General features: G+C 39.4%; 2 protein-coding genes across 3 annotated transcripts; both read right to left on the bottom strand.

The window, feature by feature from the left end:
• Window positions 1–134: 134 nt before the first annotated feature.
• LOC130135699 (GTP-binding protein SAR1A-like) lies at window positions 135–2,860 on the bottom strand. Of its 2 annotated transcripts, XM_056305292.1 has the most exons (4): window positions 2,609–2,860; window positions 2,327–2,458; window positions 645–982; window positions 135–468 (listed from the first exon to the last, which is right to left on the bottom strand). In XM_056305292.1, the coding sequence occupies exons 1-3, from the start codon at window positions 2,735–2,737 to the stop codon at window positions 662–664; spliced, it is 582 nt and encodes a 193-aa protein (XP_056161267.1). In that variant the 5' UTR covers window positions 2,738–2,860; the 3' UTR covers window positions 135–468; window positions 645–661. The 2 variants fall into 2 exon arrangements, with proteins under 2 accessions (XP_056161267.1, XP_056161266.1); XM_056305291.1 differs by lacking the exon at window positions 135–468 and having other exon boundaries at window positions 500–982.
• A 1,626-nt stretch (window positions 2,861–4,486) lies between these two features.
• Window positions 4,487–13,734, bottom strand: LOC115677211 (dihydrolipoyl dehydrogenase 2, chloroplastic-like). Its single transcript, XM_030600334.2, has 15 exons — window positions 13,372–13,734; window positions 12,066–12,212; window positions 11,807–11,941; window positions 11,560–11,677; window positions 10,671–10,795; window positions 9,655–9,780; window positions 9,495–9,575; window positions 8,570–8,632; window positions 8,404–8,478; window positions 8,254–8,332; window positions 8,038–8,138; window positions 5,590–5,703; window positions 5,182–5,295; window positions 4,935–5,006; window positions 4,487–4,840 (listed from the first exon to the last, which is right to left on the bottom strand). Exons 1-15 carry the CDS (start codon window positions 13,699–13,701, stop codon window positions 4,793–4,795), a joined length of 1,728 nt encoding a protein of 575 aa, XP_030456194.2. The 5' UTR covers window positions 13,702–13,734; the 3' UTR covers window positions 4,487–4,792.
• Window positions 13,735–17,499: the final 3,765 nt, after the last annotated feature.

Genomic DNA, 17,499 nt, shown 5'->3' with positions numbered 1-17,499 from the left:
CTTTGAATCTTACTGATGAATCAGAAGTGCGAAATGGAGATACTGATGTCCAATTACCAGTCATGTGGTGATCAATCGGTGTCGAGTAGCGCACAAGAGGCCGATATCTCTTTTTGCCCGAAACATCCGAACTATATTTGCAGAGTGCTAAGTTCATTTTCAGAACATCAGTGCGACAACAAAAGAAGCTCATAAGAAGTACCCGTATGCTCGGTCGAGACATATCCACCCTAAAACAAGAAATCAACAGAGAGATTTACATAGTTCATGCTCAATGACCAATATTTAGGTCGAGCTTTCGACCCTCAGAAAGACCAGAAATACCAGCTGTGTTATTATAAACTTATATAATCCAGGCAGAGTACTTCGTTTGGGGAGCAATGACCGAGTTTCAATACAGGTGGAACAAAAGCGAACAATAATGTATTGTCCTTGTACAACGAAAATATGTCTATCCAGAAACAGGACCTGTGATCAACATAAATCAGGAAATGTCATGGATCATGAACCCTCTATGTGCTTATGTTTCCAATATAAATTAAAAGCAATCAGATGATTTGGTTTCTTTCTCATTAAAAATTGAACCTGCAATATTGCCAAGAGAAAAAAGAACTACTACATGAATACACAACACATTTACTAACCCCATCAAATCTGCTCTCTATTTGATGTACTGCGACATCCACTTGAACCCTTCTCCGTAACCCATCTTGCGGACGATGCTGCACATGAACACTTCGAGGGGTCTAACAGTCTGATCTGCAAGATTCACTTTCCCTTTGCCGGTCGTGAAGTTGGTGAGCCCTAGATGATACCGTAGCTCGTCCTCCGAAGCCGCATATGGGATATCTATCTTGTTCCCGAGCACGAGGAAAGGCACAGTCGCAAGAGCTTCATCTGAAAGGAGGGCATCAAGCTCCCTCTTTGATTCTGCAAACCTCTCCTTGTCGTAGGCGTCCACCAGGTATACCACTGCATCAACCTAGAGAAGAAAGTTCGGAAGATCAATCATTTGATATCAAACTCATTTGAAAATGTGCGCAAAAGAGTTGTCAGAGTTAAATTTGTAAACTAGAAGACAAAAGGAGTTGAAAGTCATTGGCTGGCACATCGTCTCTGGCCTAAATGAAATGATGGCACAGGAGGAAGCTCGGCAACATAGATGCAGGTGCAAATGCCATCAAATGAACAAAAGCTCTTTGCCTATATATGTACCTTTTCGAGTTAAAACTGCTATCGATGATCCATCTTTACTAAATTGAGAGCCATAGGGTTAAACACTTCCACTTTGTAGCGCAATAACCTCCTCCTCTCATCCTCAGCAGATAATGTAAACTATCATCTTCACCCGTATGATCTATAAACTAATATAGTTGACAAATAAATCCTTTTCACTAAAAGTTCAAGCACTCTATCCGCTGCATCCATCGGTCATGGTCGCAGATGACCACCTTTTAACCCAGCAAAGAACTCTCTTCACCGATATTAGTTTTTTGGTTGAAGAAATAGTTTCCCGTTTTCCAAACTCATGGGGCAAAGAAGAAGCATGTCCATGGATATAACCTACTTGATTCAAATGCAACAAGTCCGGTTTCAAGAAACCAGCTGTCACAAGCATTTCACTAATGGCACAACCGACACTCAGCAATTGTTGGTTCACTAAAATAGGGATAAAGTGCCAATCCAATACCTTAGTCGCATTCAAAGTAACAGACAGAAAAATAAAGATTGTTTTTCTAGATATTGGACAGAATGACAGAATGTAGTCTACTAGACAGCTGACAGTGGAAGAACGCTAGCAAGTCCAAGGGTAGCCGTTGGTGGAGCCTCAGTTGCTCTCATTGCCTACCGTGAAAGAGAAGTCCAAAGATGGAATGGTAATAGTTTTAAGTTCAATCAAGACAATGAGATTCAGACATGACACGAGCTAACAGATCTATACACGGGATCACTTTCGTCTTTTTGGTTTTAAAAGGCTGAAAATCGAAGCGGGATATTATGAGCACAAAACCATCAGGGTCCACAGAGAAACACTTTTGTAACCCCATGAATAGGAAAACATGCCAAAACTTGTGCATCTAGCCGAATCCAAAGCAACCCATGGTGATTTCCCAGTGCAAGACAATCCACAAACACCAGCTGAAAATTCATACATAGATGCATAGATATGTTTCATAATTCGCAAAAAGCAAAAAGGCAAATTCGTGAAAACATCGTGTCATCAGCAGACACTTTGGTCCGGATCAGCAACATAACCGATGCACTAACAAATCTGGTTCTACCGTGGGAAAAAGATTTGATCAAAAAAGAAAGATAAAGATCACACCTTTGCGTAGTAATCTTTCCAAACTCTGCGAGCGATCTGATGACCCCCCAGATCAAAAGCCTTGAACTTGATCTTCCCAATACTGAGTTCCTCAGATGTCGGATGCTGCGTCGGCTGATGCTGCACCAATCTCTGCAAATTCGTCCAAAGAAAACGTCTTTCTTAAAAAAAAAAGAAGAAACCCACATTCCGAAATCACCATCGACAATCCCAACAACAACAACAACAAAAATCACATCAAATCGTAAGCAACGACAGCGAGACAACGAGACGGCGAACGACCTCGTCCTTCAACATGTGGAGCAACGTCGTCTTGCCGGCATTGTCGAGCCCCAAGAAGAGGATCTTGGCCTCCTTCTGCCAGAGGCCGAGGGAGGCGAGAACCCCATAAAACCAGTCCAGAAGAAACATGGTTTTTCTTCTCGATTCGTCGATGGGGGATCGAAGAAGTAGGGGGGGCTGCTGGTTTCAAGAAAGAGCAGTATAATGCTAGATGCGGGAGGGAAGACAAACGGGTCATGTGGGAATTGAATGCGGTTGTATTTATTTGTTTATTATCTTCGTTTTTATTTTTCCCCATTTCTTTATTTTATTTTATTTTTTTTCTTGTTCTTGGTGGGTGTTGCAAGAATTGGCCAGGCCAGACCAGGCCAGCTCTAAGCTTTGAGCTTACAACTGGGCAATGGCAGGAGATGGGTTGTTGTTGACTTGTTGAGCTGTTGTTGCCCCCTTTCTTTTCCATTTCCTTCTGATGTATATTGGACCGCCATCGCAATTAAGTACAAAAATGTAGTAACAAGATTGTTTTGCCGCGTTGTGGTGTGTTGTTATAATCGAGTACAGAAATATCGTACAAAGTGTAATTTCACGGCACGCTACCGTACCTTAGAAATTTCCGGCTTTGGTCACTTGAATAACTTGTCTTTCATTTCACTATCGAAGCAAAGATGCATTTCGAAAGGGCTTTATATCATATCAAAGTAAACGAGTTCCTCTTCCTTTGTGCATAAATTATGCTACAGCATTACGATGTGTTATTATGATCATCGCGGTGTTCGCCTTCACATCGTTCTATCGGGCGATTGTCCAAATGACCATAGGAGAGGATGTTAATTCTAAAAAGAAATGGATATTAAGTTTAATAATGCGTTTGTTTTACGGAAAACTCGAGAAAAAATAATTGCTTATATTTCTTACAAAAATAACCGTCAATTTCAATTGCATATTGATAGTGTTCGAGTCTATATTCATACTTGTGCAGATGATTATTAACCTTAATGATGCATTTGTTTCACTGAAAACTTCATGATATAGGAAAATGTTTTCCATGAAAATCATTGTCAAAGAAAATAGTTTATTTTCATTTGTTTAATAGTTTAGAAAAAGTTATTTTCTTCTGACAAAGAGAAATTGTTTTCCTTTAATCTAAACTCATTTTCAATCCATGAAAAATATTTTCCGTAAATCGATTAATTTTCCGTCATTTAAATATGAAAAAATCAAAAAATAATTTTCTGAAAAACAGTTTGACTCTAAAATGGACTCTAAAGTTGATTTTAGTGGTATATGGCGCATGAGTTTCTTGACCATTAGGTTTGCTTCTGCTTACCATCGGTCTTTTTCATTTTAATTTTGGGGGACCAAAATTTTTGTGGTCAAATTAAATGTCATTGTCCAGTTTGATTTCTACATTGTACAACTCTTTGACTCCGGACATGTGTCATGTGCAAGTCAGACTTTCAAATCTGTCCACCTAGCCTGCCAAATTCTAGTTGTTAAGTGGGTCGGTGGGTGGGAATGGGGTGCAAGGAGTGGGTGGTGGAGGTTTCATCTCACATGGATTTCATGGTCTGTAAGGTGGAGGCAGTCGCCAAAATGGCCATTTCGCCGTGAAACACCCCGCCCCCCCCCCCCCCCGCAAGCTTGGGCTCGTCCGTAGTTCCCCAGCGACAGATCCGCATCGAAGACGCGTTCGCGTCGGGTTACAACCGACAACAAGAACGCATCCATACCACATTTGAAGTGTGTCTACCACATGGGGTGGGGTTCGATAGTACCACATCAGCCATCGCAATTAAAACACCGAAAATACCGCAGACCTAGCAATGACATGAGGCGGACCACTGCATTGATGTTCAGATCCAAGTTTCTCTTCCATCATGCTGAATGCAGAGGCCTCTTATTCAGTAAATATTGTCCATATTTCTAATGAAGCTTGGGGAAAAAGTGTCTCAATGATGCTTTAATAAATATAAGCATCTCAGAAATGCAATAGATAACACAATCGAGAAACATATTACTGCTTTCAAGCCTGGCCCGCCTCGAAACATCCTGGAAACCTCTGGAGATCTTCCCTGGTTTGGCATGTTGGTCTGTCGTCCCGTCCGGATTCGAACAATTTGTTGAATCTCCCTAATTCAAGCACATCTTTCAAAAATTTTATATTTTCGGGCGTGTTTGTCAATCTTAGACTGCAACTGGTTCACTTACAGAGCTTGTAACTGGATGATTCACCTGTTAACACACAAAACCAAGGTTATAGTCTTCTCCACAGACTTTCGCGGTGGGACATCATGACCCATATTCACTTGTAGGTGAGGAATGTCACCTTTGCTGATTTAAAGAGTTCGTCCAGAACTTCAGACAAGGTAGGATGTGCATGGACAGCAAACTTTATGTCCTGCGTGATATCAATTAATATTAAGTGTCAGAAGAGCATAGGCAAGTTTTTGAGAATCATGACTTGTGCCGTGTCTAGACAAGATAGGATGGACCGGGAACAATATCAAAAGGACCAGGATTAAGAGCAGTAGTTTGGACACCAAGCTGTAGCAGCTTTGATATAACCAACTTACGTTAATACTTGTGCCTAATGCTATTGCATTCGACGCTTCGTGAATGAGATCAGCCGCATGAAGACCAAAGATGTGAACCCCAAGAATTTCTCCATTGTCTGGTCTATATATCATCTGTGGGTACATCATGAGAGAGGTAAGCAATTGCTATCTGGAGACAGAAATAATATTCTTAAGACACTTCTGGAAACAAAGAAATGAAAGTTCAAATTCAATCTCTGACACTAAAAACCGAGAATAGTAATGGAGCAAATCTGTGTATGCATCTATTTCCAGAGCCAATGAAATTTGTTAGGATGAACAAAGCTGGGAAGGAAGAGCAGCATGAGAAGGACAATTTGCAATATTCTTAAGACAGAAATAACAAGCTTATAGACTAAAAATGACAGCTCTAAGTTCAGAGATGACCTTTGCAAGCCCTTCCCCTTCGTTTTCGGCCAAGGCTTTAGTATTAGCCTTAAAACTTGTCTTAGCAACACTAACTTCAAATCCCTCCTTTTGAGCCTTTTCTCTGGCTTGAGGCTGCAAACAGAACAATCTGGTTAGATGGCTTCATCACAATTCACAAAAAAAGGAAGAAAAATATCTTCATTATAATGAGAAGAAACACTAATCCCCAATGAATATATTATATGTATACATGGTTCAATCAAATGTGGACTTAGGGTCTATTTGTCTTCTTAGGAACAAAGCACATTTTGCTACTTTTCTTTCTTTCCCTCCAAGATTTTGAAATCCAAAAACATTAATGAGAAAAACTATAAATGGCTCTACATGTCTATATTTGTATGTTTTGAAAGGTTTCATGCATTCATCATGGAGTTAGTCGTATTTTGTATGCTATAAAAAAAATAGAACCTCATCATTTATCTTACACAAACAATGCAAAGTGAAGGATTGAGTTGATTTTCTATTAACTTGACATGTTGTGCCATTGTTATGAGGCTGAGAAGTCACTAAAAACAGAACCTCAACTGAAAGTCCCCAAATCATAATAGATAACAAAGAGATTAGAAAATATTTTCCAAATTACTAAAGAAATTAAAATATAAAAGACACAGGTTTGTCGGCCTAATACCTTAAAAAACCTCAAACTTTAGCTTTTGTCCCAATTTTACCTTTTGTCTCATAAAAAACCTCCAACTTTAGGTCTAGTCCCAATTCTACCATAAACTTTTTTTTGTCCCATAAAAAACCCTCAACTTTAGATCATATCCCAATTCTACCCTAAACTTTTTTTTGTCCCATGAAACACCCCCAACTTTATGTCTTGTCGCAATTTTACCCTAAAATTTTTACAGTCGCATAAAAAACCACAAACTTTTATTTGAATCACAAATCTGTCCCCCTTAACCATCCGATCAAAATTTCTCTTTGACAACTGAGAGATGGAAAACTCTCAAGCACAAGCTCTTAAGGTGTCCCAAGCGTGAGCTCTCCGACCACAAGAGATCGAAGACCGAGCGTAAAATCACTAAGGGTGATTTTGACGAAGGGTTAATGGAAAGCGGATTTGTGACTCAAGTTAAAGTTGACAATCTTTTATTAAACAAAAAAATTAGAGTGAAATTGAAACTGGACCTAAAGCTAAGATTTTTTTTTTTTAGACAAAAAATTTAGTGTAGATTTGGTACTGGATTTAAAGTTGAGGGTCTTTTATAAGACAAAAAATAATTAGGGTAGAATTTAGACTGGACGTAAAGTTGGAGGTTTTTTATCGAACAAAAAAAAGTTTAGGATAGAATTGGGATATGACCTAAAGTTGAAGGTTTTCAATGAGACAAAAGGTAAAATTTGGACATAAGCTAAAGTTGGAGATTTTTAAGGGTATTAGGCCCAGGTTTGTCTTCAAGATTACTAATGATTTTTACCTTTCACTATTAAAAAAACATAGTGAAAAGATAATGATAAATTTCGAATTTCAAAAATTTACCGTAAATCATAAAATATAATTAGAATTAATTCCAGCTCAAAGAAAAGAGTTTTTTCACATCATTTAGCAATCAATGCAAAATTTCAAGTGCTCCATGTGGTGAAATTTTGTTAATTACAGCTTCACAAAATTCCACGAGCAATCCCATACCATAAATTTCAGGAATTCCAAAACTATAAAAAAAATGTAGAAAACTTGATATCATTTTTTTACGTGCTTCATTGGATACTCACAGTCAACATCACCTATTCACACTGTTTCAATCTTCTCAGCCTCAAGCACAAAAGGATCTTCCCAAATATCTTCGACTACTTAATAGCATTGAAGTTCAAAGTGTGATCATCTCTATCTTATCTTTCTTTTGAAAATCTATATCATACAACAGTATCAGGCCATTAGAGAAGACTTTTTCTGTCTATGAAGATGACCCTCGGAACTAATCCATCTTCAATCTGCACACCAATGTGCGACAATTCGAATAAGAATTTAAGACAAGCACAAACAGTTTCTAAAAGCTTACTTGAAAGAGCAGACAAAAGCAGAACCTTCAATAGAGTTCAATCTAATACGACAAAAACTCAACCGCAGGAATGGTATATGTTCTTCAAGTTTCAAATGGAAAAAGCACATTTGGAGGACCAAAATAGAGAAATACTTCTTTCAGTAATATCTTCATTTTGCAATTTGAAAAATTGCTTAAAATGATAGATAAATGAAAAGGATTAACCCTTGAGTGCTGGGTAACTTCTCAGCAGCATTAAAAGGGAAAATAAAATGCAAAAGTCAAGAGTACTTAATATTCATTCCCAAATTGAAAAGGTCCGATTAGACACTTCATTTGTTACTCTCTTAATCAATCTCAATACAAATGTTATGGAAAGAGACACGACTATTAAACTGTGATTGGAAAAAATAATACTTACCTCTGTCAGTCCAACCATACTGATTTCAGGGTGGGTAAAACAGGCAGCTGGAATACTTAGATGATTAAGCACATGATCCTTTCCGGTGACTTGTTCAACCACTGATTTACATACATGTCAAAGCAATATAAGCGTAAATGAAACTGGAAGAGCTTTAACTATGACGTTTAGCTTAGTTAAGGAAACGGACTGAAAAAGTATGTTTTAGTAACTGACCTGAAATTCCTTGTGCACTAGCAGCATGAGCGAGCATCATTTTACCATTTGCATCACCAATGCAATACAAGTGGGGAACCTGAGGAAGTCGGTGCCCATCAGAACTGGCACAAAAGTCGTTTCTATCAATTTAGTAATATAAGAGCGTACCAATTTGCCATTTGCATCAATCACTCGCATACGTTCATCAACAGGAACAAATCCACGCTGTGTCTCTACATTGATCTGTGGAGCGTGATACATAGAACTTTATGAGCATAAAGAGCCAAGAGTAACCGAGCTATATGAACTAAATTAATTGTAATTATGTACATACATTTTCTAAGCCAAGACCTTTTGTGAACGGAGCTCTCCCAGTTGCAATAAGTGCTGCATCTACCTATAGCAAGTACCAAAAGCAGTTTCAATGATTGCCATGGTAGAAGTAAGTACAATGCAGGAAGAAGAAGAAGAACAACAAGAACAAGAACAAGAAGAAAACCATAAATTTGCAAAATCAAGTTAATGATCCTCTGAGCTATGTGGATGATGTCATAGCAAGTTGGTCCTGGACATTAATTATCCAAGTTGTAGAGTTACGGAAGCAGGATATATGTGTTTTATATATGCGTGTGTGTGCGCGCGCGTACGTATGTATACAAAAATTTTGTTGACTTCCAAGAACTATAAATGGTGACTTGAGCTCCTATCATCCTACTGGTCGATTAATTTATCTTTAAGGCTTATAAAACAACACATAATTGGTGTGACTGAACAGATAAATGAATATGACAACTACAAGGTAACTTTTTCTATTTCACGAAGATTATATAGAGGGTGGCTTTGCTACTTGGATAAAACTTGTAGGAATGATCCAATCAACTCTGAATGATTGGCTATGAGATCATGGAATTGTAGTTATTACTAAATAATGAAGAGAGAACACAAAAGTTCATTCATTTTTACTATGAAATGTTTATAGAAGAAGAGTAAGGGTTGATGAACTTGAATATTCTGTTTTATAGTCTAGGGAACGCATTGATTTTTTTTATGTAAACATAAGGGTCATAGCATAAAAAAGTTTAAGAACACATCCAGCTATCTGATATAAGCTGTATCCCTGATCACTATCACAGTCTTGCAGAGTGACACATCGTGGATGCCATTCCATCCATGAGCATAATTTACTTCATTTACTTCTATTTAAGGAGAAACAGAGATCAGTTCTGCTATGCATTTTGAAGCCATATAAGTTAGTTTACCTCCAATGTATCTTTCGGTTCCTTTGTCTTAGCATCGATAAGCTCGATCATGACTGGTTTACCATCCTTTGCTGGAGTTATCTGCATAGAATATCACGGGAAATAAATTTGCAGATTGAACTCCAGAATCTACACAGGTGTCCATGACCAATAAAATCACCTTGCTGGCAAAAACACCAGTATGATAGTCGATTTTCCTCGGATTTATTAGAACTCTTTGGGCCAATTTACCTATTTCCGGATCAAATCCAGGCATAAGCTGATCTAGAGCTTCAATAAAAGTAACCTGCATAGAATTTCAGCCATCAACTTATCTGCTTAAGGAAGATTCAAAATGCCCATGTATATCAAAGAGTAGAAAAAACGAAGAGATTTCAAATAATTGGTAATGGTCAGACAACTAGAGGGAAATTCAGGTTGTGCCATTAAAGGTCACAGGTTCACCCAGTCAACTCTCATTGGATAAGCTGGAACAGTGTGAAAGCATACAACCATTTTTTTTCACTCCTTAGGTCCTAATAGGGTCCAGGCCTGCGGTGCAAGAGTCATATCAAGCCCCTTGTAAAACACGAGTAAAATTTTCTGCACCGGCAAGTTGGCCCTATATGACAAAACAAACATTATTTATTTCAAAAACTGGAAATAGTAATCGTTATCGCAGTTATATATGTGAAGGGAATCCTTATGAATGTCAAATCAAAGATAATTAGTTCTTTTTAGGAAGTCTAACCTAAAGGTGGAAGGACACCATAAACCCTCTCACGTGCCAACCGGACTAAAAACGGCACGTGGAATTGATGAACAGGAGCCTCAAATGCAAAATATGTTTGCAGTGGAAGATACCATGTTAGAAAGTCTAATGGAAAGACTTAAGCCATTAAATGGAGGGAGACCGTATGTATATAATTAGAACATAAACCTTGTAGACAAGTGATGTAGGATACTTTAACAATTATAAAGAGTCATGGGCTATTGAAGTAATCAGAATAGAGAGTACTAATTGATCAACAAGCACTAAACTAAAACATGGAGGATGGTCACATGATCTCATGTATGTAAATGCAGCTTATACACAGAAAACAATGGACAAAAGGGATACTAGAGAAGCTATTCGTCTTGAATAAATCACAAAACAGTATCTTCCAAGTCAAAGATAATATGAAGAGCAGGGACTACCTCACTCCCAAGCGCAGTATACACATCACTGAATTCAAGACCAATATAACCACTGCCAACAATAGCAATCCAGTCAGGAACAGACTCCAGCTTGAGTGCATGGTCGCTGGTGATTACAGTCTTTCCTGCAAATTGTTTTACATATAGAAGTATGATTACACCAAAGATCAAGGGACACTTGCTTATAAAAAAAAAAAAGATGAAGAGAAACTCGCTGAAACTTAAGCCCAGGTACTTATTAGGCAATCAACATCTAGTAGTGCAACAGATTTTAATCCTGGACATGAGAAAATGAATGTGCAAAGACTAGTGTGCTTCTCATTATATTTTTTCCTACCCATAAATAAAAGGATCCATGTATAGGCATCAGCAAGACTAGAAAAAGCCAAACGGTAAGCAAAGAATTGGACAAAAAAATTGCAAAAGTACTATCAATAAAATCTTTCAATGTTCCAAACATCCTTTCATTGTTGATTTTAATGTAAAAGAACGATAGTAAGTAATAACTTTTAGGGAATTAGCTTTTTCAAATAAACCATAAGGTTGTTGGGCAATGTGCCACAATACCTCACGTGTAAGAAACAACTGAAAAACATATGGACTAAATCATTCTCCATTGGCAAACTATGTGGACTTAATCCATGTGATCCATAAATTATGCCCTTCCTCATTGCATGAAGCACAGTATAACATGAGTTTTTCTCGACTAACGAGAACCATAACTGACTTCTATATTTAGACGATACGGCATGTAAGTAGGTCTGCATTGGAATTAGGATGACAAACCATAATCTTAAAGAAGCCATTCATCCCACAATATGCTTCCAAGAAAATGTTCTTTTTCATCATACTCAAACAAAAAGTCGACTATGTATTCGAAGAGCATTACCATCAACTTCAATCCCCTTGGGAACGAAGGGTACGGAACCAGTCGCAATGATGATGTTTTTTGCTGTTATTACATTGTCAGTGAAGCCAACTTTTCCATATTTGACCTTTTGAGGACCCTGAATGAGTACATAGAGGATAGGAAGATGACATTAGTTCATATTAAGTGCACCAAATACATTGAGGTGGAAATCCAATATGTTTATCCTCTCCTCAGCAGAGAGCTAGAGAGCCGGAGACAAACTCACCACAATTGTGCCTATGCCAGTCAATATGTCCACCCCCAGTGCCTTCATTGAATTAGTCAAATTGCTACGAATTTTTGAAGCCAGATTATTTGCATGATCAGCAACTCCCTGTCTATCATAACCAGCGGCTGCGACCTATAAAGATCAAATCAAAAGAATAAGTTATCTCTTACATTAGCATATCATTTATGTTTTCAGGAGCTGTGTTAATTAAGTAATAGTTCCAACAGACACTGTCATTCAATGGATCAACAAGTACCTGCAATCCCAAAGCCTTCAAGTGATGATCGCTCTGAAGTTCGCGCATCCTACCACTCACAGCCAAGAGAGCTTTAGAAGGCACACAACCTCTGTTTACACAGGTTCCCCCCACAACATCTCCTTCAATGATGGCAGTTTTTAGACCCTAAATATGTAGCTTTATGCAACACAATTAGCAAACAGGAATTGAAGTTTATAACAACACTAATAATAAAGATTTGGAAAATGCGATTGTGGAATAAAAGCTCACAATCAGCAGAATAACATCAAGGATTGGACCATAGGCACACATTAAGGCCAAGTGTAGAGTAGTGAAAAGAACTCCGCAAAGTTACAAGGACAAGAAGCAAAAAGTCCAAAGGTCGTGGCGCATAGCCAAATTTACTTTGACCTCAAGAAGGCACTTCGATCGAAACTTATGACTTTCACACTTTTGCAGAAAAAAAAAACTCTACATTATAATTTTGCGATGAAATAAATTATCTTTCATTGTCGTATTCTGGGGTGTTAATTTTTACAACAAGAGGCATATTCTTCTCCCTTGAACCATCTTCTCGCAAGTCATTTCCAATAGATGATGTGGATTTTGCTCGTGGAAGGTTGGCAAAAATTGCAACCAAGATAAAACCTACTCATGAGCTTTTAATGGCAGTTGAAGATAACAATATATACCTGCCATTTTAAGAAGAGGAGTTTACAGACTAAACAACGTAGATTTCTCTCTTCTGCGTGTAAGTGGCGAAGATATGGATTAACGGCACAACGCTCTAGACACCAATTTACCAAAACACTCGAAAAGGAATTGCATCGATGGGCATCTGTTTGTTGATCCATTTTCCAAGCAACAATGCAGGACGTCCTCAAGCGGGTAGGTTTAAAGTGACAGAATCGCAAGAAACTCTAGTCAACGACGACATTAGCAACCTGATTATACAAAGGAAGGGCGAGTTTTTGGAAAAGCATGAAAATGCCGCCGCAAGTAGGCCCCAAGAATGAGACGCGGGTAAATGTTTCCTTTTACTAAAACATCATTCGAAGCTTCATTTCATAGCAAAATCAACTTTCGCATCGTTCAGTATAATCAAACTATGAACTTCCCGGATATCCAAACAACAAGCAACGATGATGAAACATAGACCCACTTGAAGGCACAAGCGATCTGTCCAAAGTTAAATATGCACATTTCACAGCATCTAGCGGACTAATCGACGACGCCAACACCTCGTCCCAGCTAGAACAAGCCTTGTACTCACTCAAAACGGAAGCCAAACCGCAAGAAAAAAAACCGGGATCACCAACGATACCTTCTCGACGGCGTGGAGCGCGGCGCCGTGTCCGCCGACGCCAGCTCCAATGATGACCAGATCGTAGTCGAACGACCTCGGCGCGCTCCCGTTGTCGGACAGGGAGGCCGAGGTGACCTTCCCCCTGCCGCGGACTTGGACGCGGGGGGCGGGGGCGCGGCGCGAGGCCGGCTGCCTGAGAGGGGTGAACCCGAGGGCCTCGCGCCGCAGGCCGCAGAACCGGAGGCTTATCGGGGCGGAGAGCGACGGCTCGGCGGCGGCGGCGGCGGCGGGGGGGAGGCGCGATCTGGGGGACGGGGCCGCGAAGGAGAGGGAGAGGGAGGACTGCATTTTTTTTGGCGCGGAGGGAGGGAAGGAGAGGGAGAGGGAGAGGGAGAGATCTGAGGGCAGTTGCAGAGAGAGAGAGAGAAGGAGGGTAAACGTAAGGGGGAGAGGGGGGGAGCTTCGAGAGGTCCGTTGGAGGGAGGAGGAGTTATTTGAGCGGAGCGAGGATGTGGGGGGGGCGGAGGCGGAGATAACAAAGCGCGGCGGATAAACCACCATCGCCCCCCTCTTCTTCCGTGCTGTCCTGTCCTGTCCCCCACTCCGAAACGCTTGCTTTTGCTGATTGGAACCCGCACACGTGGCGCGCGGTCGGCGAGTCTCCCTCAAAATTTATTTTGGGTGCCTACACGTAAAATCACACAAATGGTATATTGAGCAAAAACTTTTAATTTGTTCGATATTACCACGGCTGTAGCTTAAAGGAAACAATGTCGTCTCTGAACTTCTGAATTGTTTTAATATGATCCCTGGAGTATTAGTTCAAATTCAATTTAATCCCTATATTATATGAAAATGTTTAATGTCGTCCATGAAAGTCCATGGATTAAATTGAACGTGCACCAAAAGTACAGGAACCGCATCGAACAACTTAAAAATTCAGATATCGTATTACATATTCGGATAAAGTTCAAGGATCAAAGACCACTTTGCACATTAGGCCGAAATTTAAGAATCATTTGTGCCGTTATCCCGGCAAAAATTTGACTCAAAAGAAGAAAAAACTATAGAGGCGATCATCGAAGTGAGACCCTGCTATTCAATCGGAGAAATTCTTATATAGGCTTGGACATCGACTCTTAGGCTCAGTTTGTTTCGAGAAAAATAAATGATCTGAAAAATAATTTTCCTAAAAATGATCGCTTGTATCACTTACAAAAATGAAAAAACAAAAAATATCATCCGCGAAAATTATTTAAAGTCTATAATGATAACATTTTCAACTAACTAATTATTTCGAGTAATATAGGCAATCATTTTTAGAAAAATATTTTTTAAATTATTCATTTTCCGCAAAACAAATGGAGTCTAAACAACAACAGCCATTCATGCTAAATCCATGTGATTAACGGTTAGGATAGACTAAGTCCATATTGATTTAATCTCAATAAAAAAAAGGAAAATATATATATTTGTTTATTCATTTATTGTGAAGGCATCGATTCATCGGTTTAGCAAGTGATTTGATGAGAAAAGCAAAATTAAAATCATGTACGGAACTTCAATGGTCTTATATGGAGGTAGTACTAACTACAGTGACGTTAGAAAGTCTCAGTTTCAGTTTAATGGTCAGATTTTCACTTGAATTGCAATTTACTTTGCAATATTGTTCAGGCACCTTTACTTTAGCCACGTCGTCCTATAGAAACTTTTAATAAGAATAAAGATAATAACATAAATAGTTTTTAAATTTTGGCCAAATATGTAATCTGATCATTAAAATTTTAATTTGTTCGATATAGTCCTTGAATTTTATTTCAATATTCAATATCATCCATGACAACATTGAACATATTCATACAGTTTATAGACTAAATTGAACATGTACCAAAAGTTTATGAACCACATTAAACAAATTAAAAGTTCAATGACCACATTGCATATTGGGCCAAAATTCAAGAACCACATTGAACAAATTAAAAGTTCAAGGACCACATTACACATTGGGTCAAAGTTCATGGATCATTTATGTCATCATCCCATAAGAATATGGGTTAATACCATGAAAAACCCTAAACTGGTATAATTGTGATAATTTTACCCAAAACTATTTTTTTGACCACAAAAAACCCCAAACTGGTACACTTGTGACAAATTTACCCCGAACTATTTTTTTGACCATCAAAAATCCCGAACTGGTATACTTGTGACAATTTTACCCCAACTAAATTTTTAATTTTTTTTTTATTTTTTTCGAATTTTTTTATTAATTTTTTTCTTTTCTTTTTTTTTCCTTAATATTCTTCATCTTCAACCTTTTGGTCGGTCTCTGGACCGGCGACCAGCCAAAGGTGGAAGCCGGCGAGGTCGGCCCCGCCGGCCGCTGGCAAGGCTCGACCTCGCCGGCCGGTGGCGAGGGCTCGTTGGCGGGCCGAGCCCTCGCCCGGCCCGGCGCTAGCGAGGTCGACCCTCGCCGGCCGGATCGAGGCCGACCTCGCCCGATTTGGCGAGGGCTCGGCCCGCCGCGAGCCCCCGCCACCGCAGGGCGAGGTTTCGGCCACCCAGACGAGCCCTTGCCATCACCCGGCGAGGTCGAGCCTCCCGGATCCGGGCGAGGGCTTGGCCCGCCGCCGCCGGCTAGCGAGGCTCGACCTCGCCGCGCCGGGCGAGGCCGACCTCGCTAGCGGCGGCGAGGGCTCGCGGCGGGGCCGAGCCCTCGCCGGATCCGGCGAGGTCGGCCTTGTCCGCCGCCGACCGCTAGCGAGGTCGGCCTCGCCCGTGCCGGTGAGGTCGAGGCCTCGCCCGCAATGGCGAGGTCGGCCTCGCCCGGCCGGCGGGGCCAAGCCCTCGCCACCGGCCGGCGAGGTCGAGCCCTCGCCCGGGCCGGTGGGGCCGACCTCGCCGGCTTCCGCCTCTGACCGGTCGCCGGTAGTTGAAGATGAAGAATATTAAGAAAAAAAATTAATAAAAAAATTCGAAAAAAATATAAAAATAATATTAAAAAATTAGTTGGGGTAAAATTATCACAAGTATACCAGTTCGGGGTTTTTGATTGTCAAAAAAATAGTTCGGGATAAATTTGTCACAAGTGTACCAGTTTGAGGATTTTTGTGGTCAAAAAAATAGTTTGGGGTAAAATTATCACAACTGTACCAGTTTAGGGTTTTTCGTGGTATTAACTCTAAGAATATATAAAACTCAAAATTCCTATCTAACCTTCCATTTAGTTAATGGTGGTTTGTATTTATTTGATTTAATTTATCTTTAATCTATTACTCATTTCAATTTTTAGAAATAAGTTAGTTTAATTAATTTAAGAATTACCAAGTTTTGTAAAAGGAATTATAATTTCATGATAATCTTCTACAATTATTCACGATATCTTTTTCAGAAACCCTTTTTGATAGATAAAGATTACCCTAAAAAGGAAAGTTTTTCTCTCTATAGAATTATGGAAAAACGAAAATGTTTTTCCTCAAAGTTTAATAAAGGGCAAAGAGATCTTTTGCAATCAAAATGGTATAATGATATGTTTACCTGACTATTTCTTAATAAACTTATTTTTTGAACGGTGCGACAATGATTACACTGGAGATCAAATTAATGTTACTTTGAAAGTCACTCAAGCATGGCAAATTGATAATGAATTTTTAGTTCAAGTGCATCTCCTCTACAAAGAAAATAAAGTTTCATCATTAATAATAAAAGCAACAAAAGCTGCTTCGATTAGGTAAACAAAAATTACTAACATCGAAATTTGTCTCAGAAAAAAAGAAAAATTGTAAAAAAGTCATAATATATTGCATTTGTGCAAATTCAAACCTAAACCTTTTAATTTAGCCAATTTAGTCCTAAACATTTCAACAATTTGCCAATGTAGTCCAGCCGACCAATTTTAATTGAAAATCACTCAACGTGGAGCTAACATTGACAATTTTTTATTTTTTTCTTTCTTTTCTTTTTTTTTTCACCGTGGCTAGCAATGTTTGCCAGAGCTCGCTGGCCATTGGGTGAGGATTGAGAAGTCCTTGTTGACTACTGGCCAGCTGGTCGAGGCCATGTAGTTGCAGGTGAGGCTACCTTGCCCAAATCTAATTGAGGTGCGCGACCATTACTAGCACCCGACCAACACGGGCTTCAAAGCCC

The sequence above is a fragment of the Syzygium oleosum genome, unplaced genomic scaffold (assembly GCF_021117445.2).
Source record: "Syzygium oleosum isolate NSW1041296 unplaced genomic scaffold, Sole_v2.1 Sole_v2.37, whole genome shotgun sequence".
NCBI lineage: Eukaryota > Viridiplantae > Streptophyta > Magnoliopsida > Myrtales > Myrtaceae > Syzygium > Syzygium oleosum.
Note: the sequence above shows the minus strand (reverse complement) of the source record. Positions and strands in the feature narration are given on the sequence as shown.

Excerpts from the sequence above, each read along its gene's own strand:
- LOC130135699 (XM_056305292.1), bottom strand. The coding sequence starts at position 2,737 with ATGTTTCTTCTGGACTGGTTTTATGGGGTTCTCGCCTCCCTCGGCCTC. Across the intron at positions 2,459-2,608 it reads TCCACATGTTGAAGGACGAG|AGATTGGTGCAGCATCAGCC; the intron begins GTCGTTCGCCGT and ends ACGAATTTGCAG. Across the intron at positions 983-2,326 it reads GGAAAGATTACTACGCAAAG|GTTGATGCAGTGGTATACCT; the intron begins GTGTGATCTTTA and ends TTTCTTCTCTAG.
- LOC115677211 (XM_030600334.2), bottom strand. The coding sequence starts at position 13,701 with ATGCAGTCCTCCCTCTCCCTCTCCTTCGCGGCCCCGTCCCCCAGATCG. Across the intron at positions 11,678-11,806 it reads CTGGCATAGGCACAATTGTG|GGTCCTCAAAAGGTCAAATA; the intron begins GTGAGTTTGTCT and ends GTACTCATTCAG. Across the intron at positions 9,576-9,654 it reads CTGGTGTTTTTGCCAGCAAG|ATAACTCCAGCAAAGGATGG; the intron begins GTGATTTTATTG and ends TATTCTATGCAG.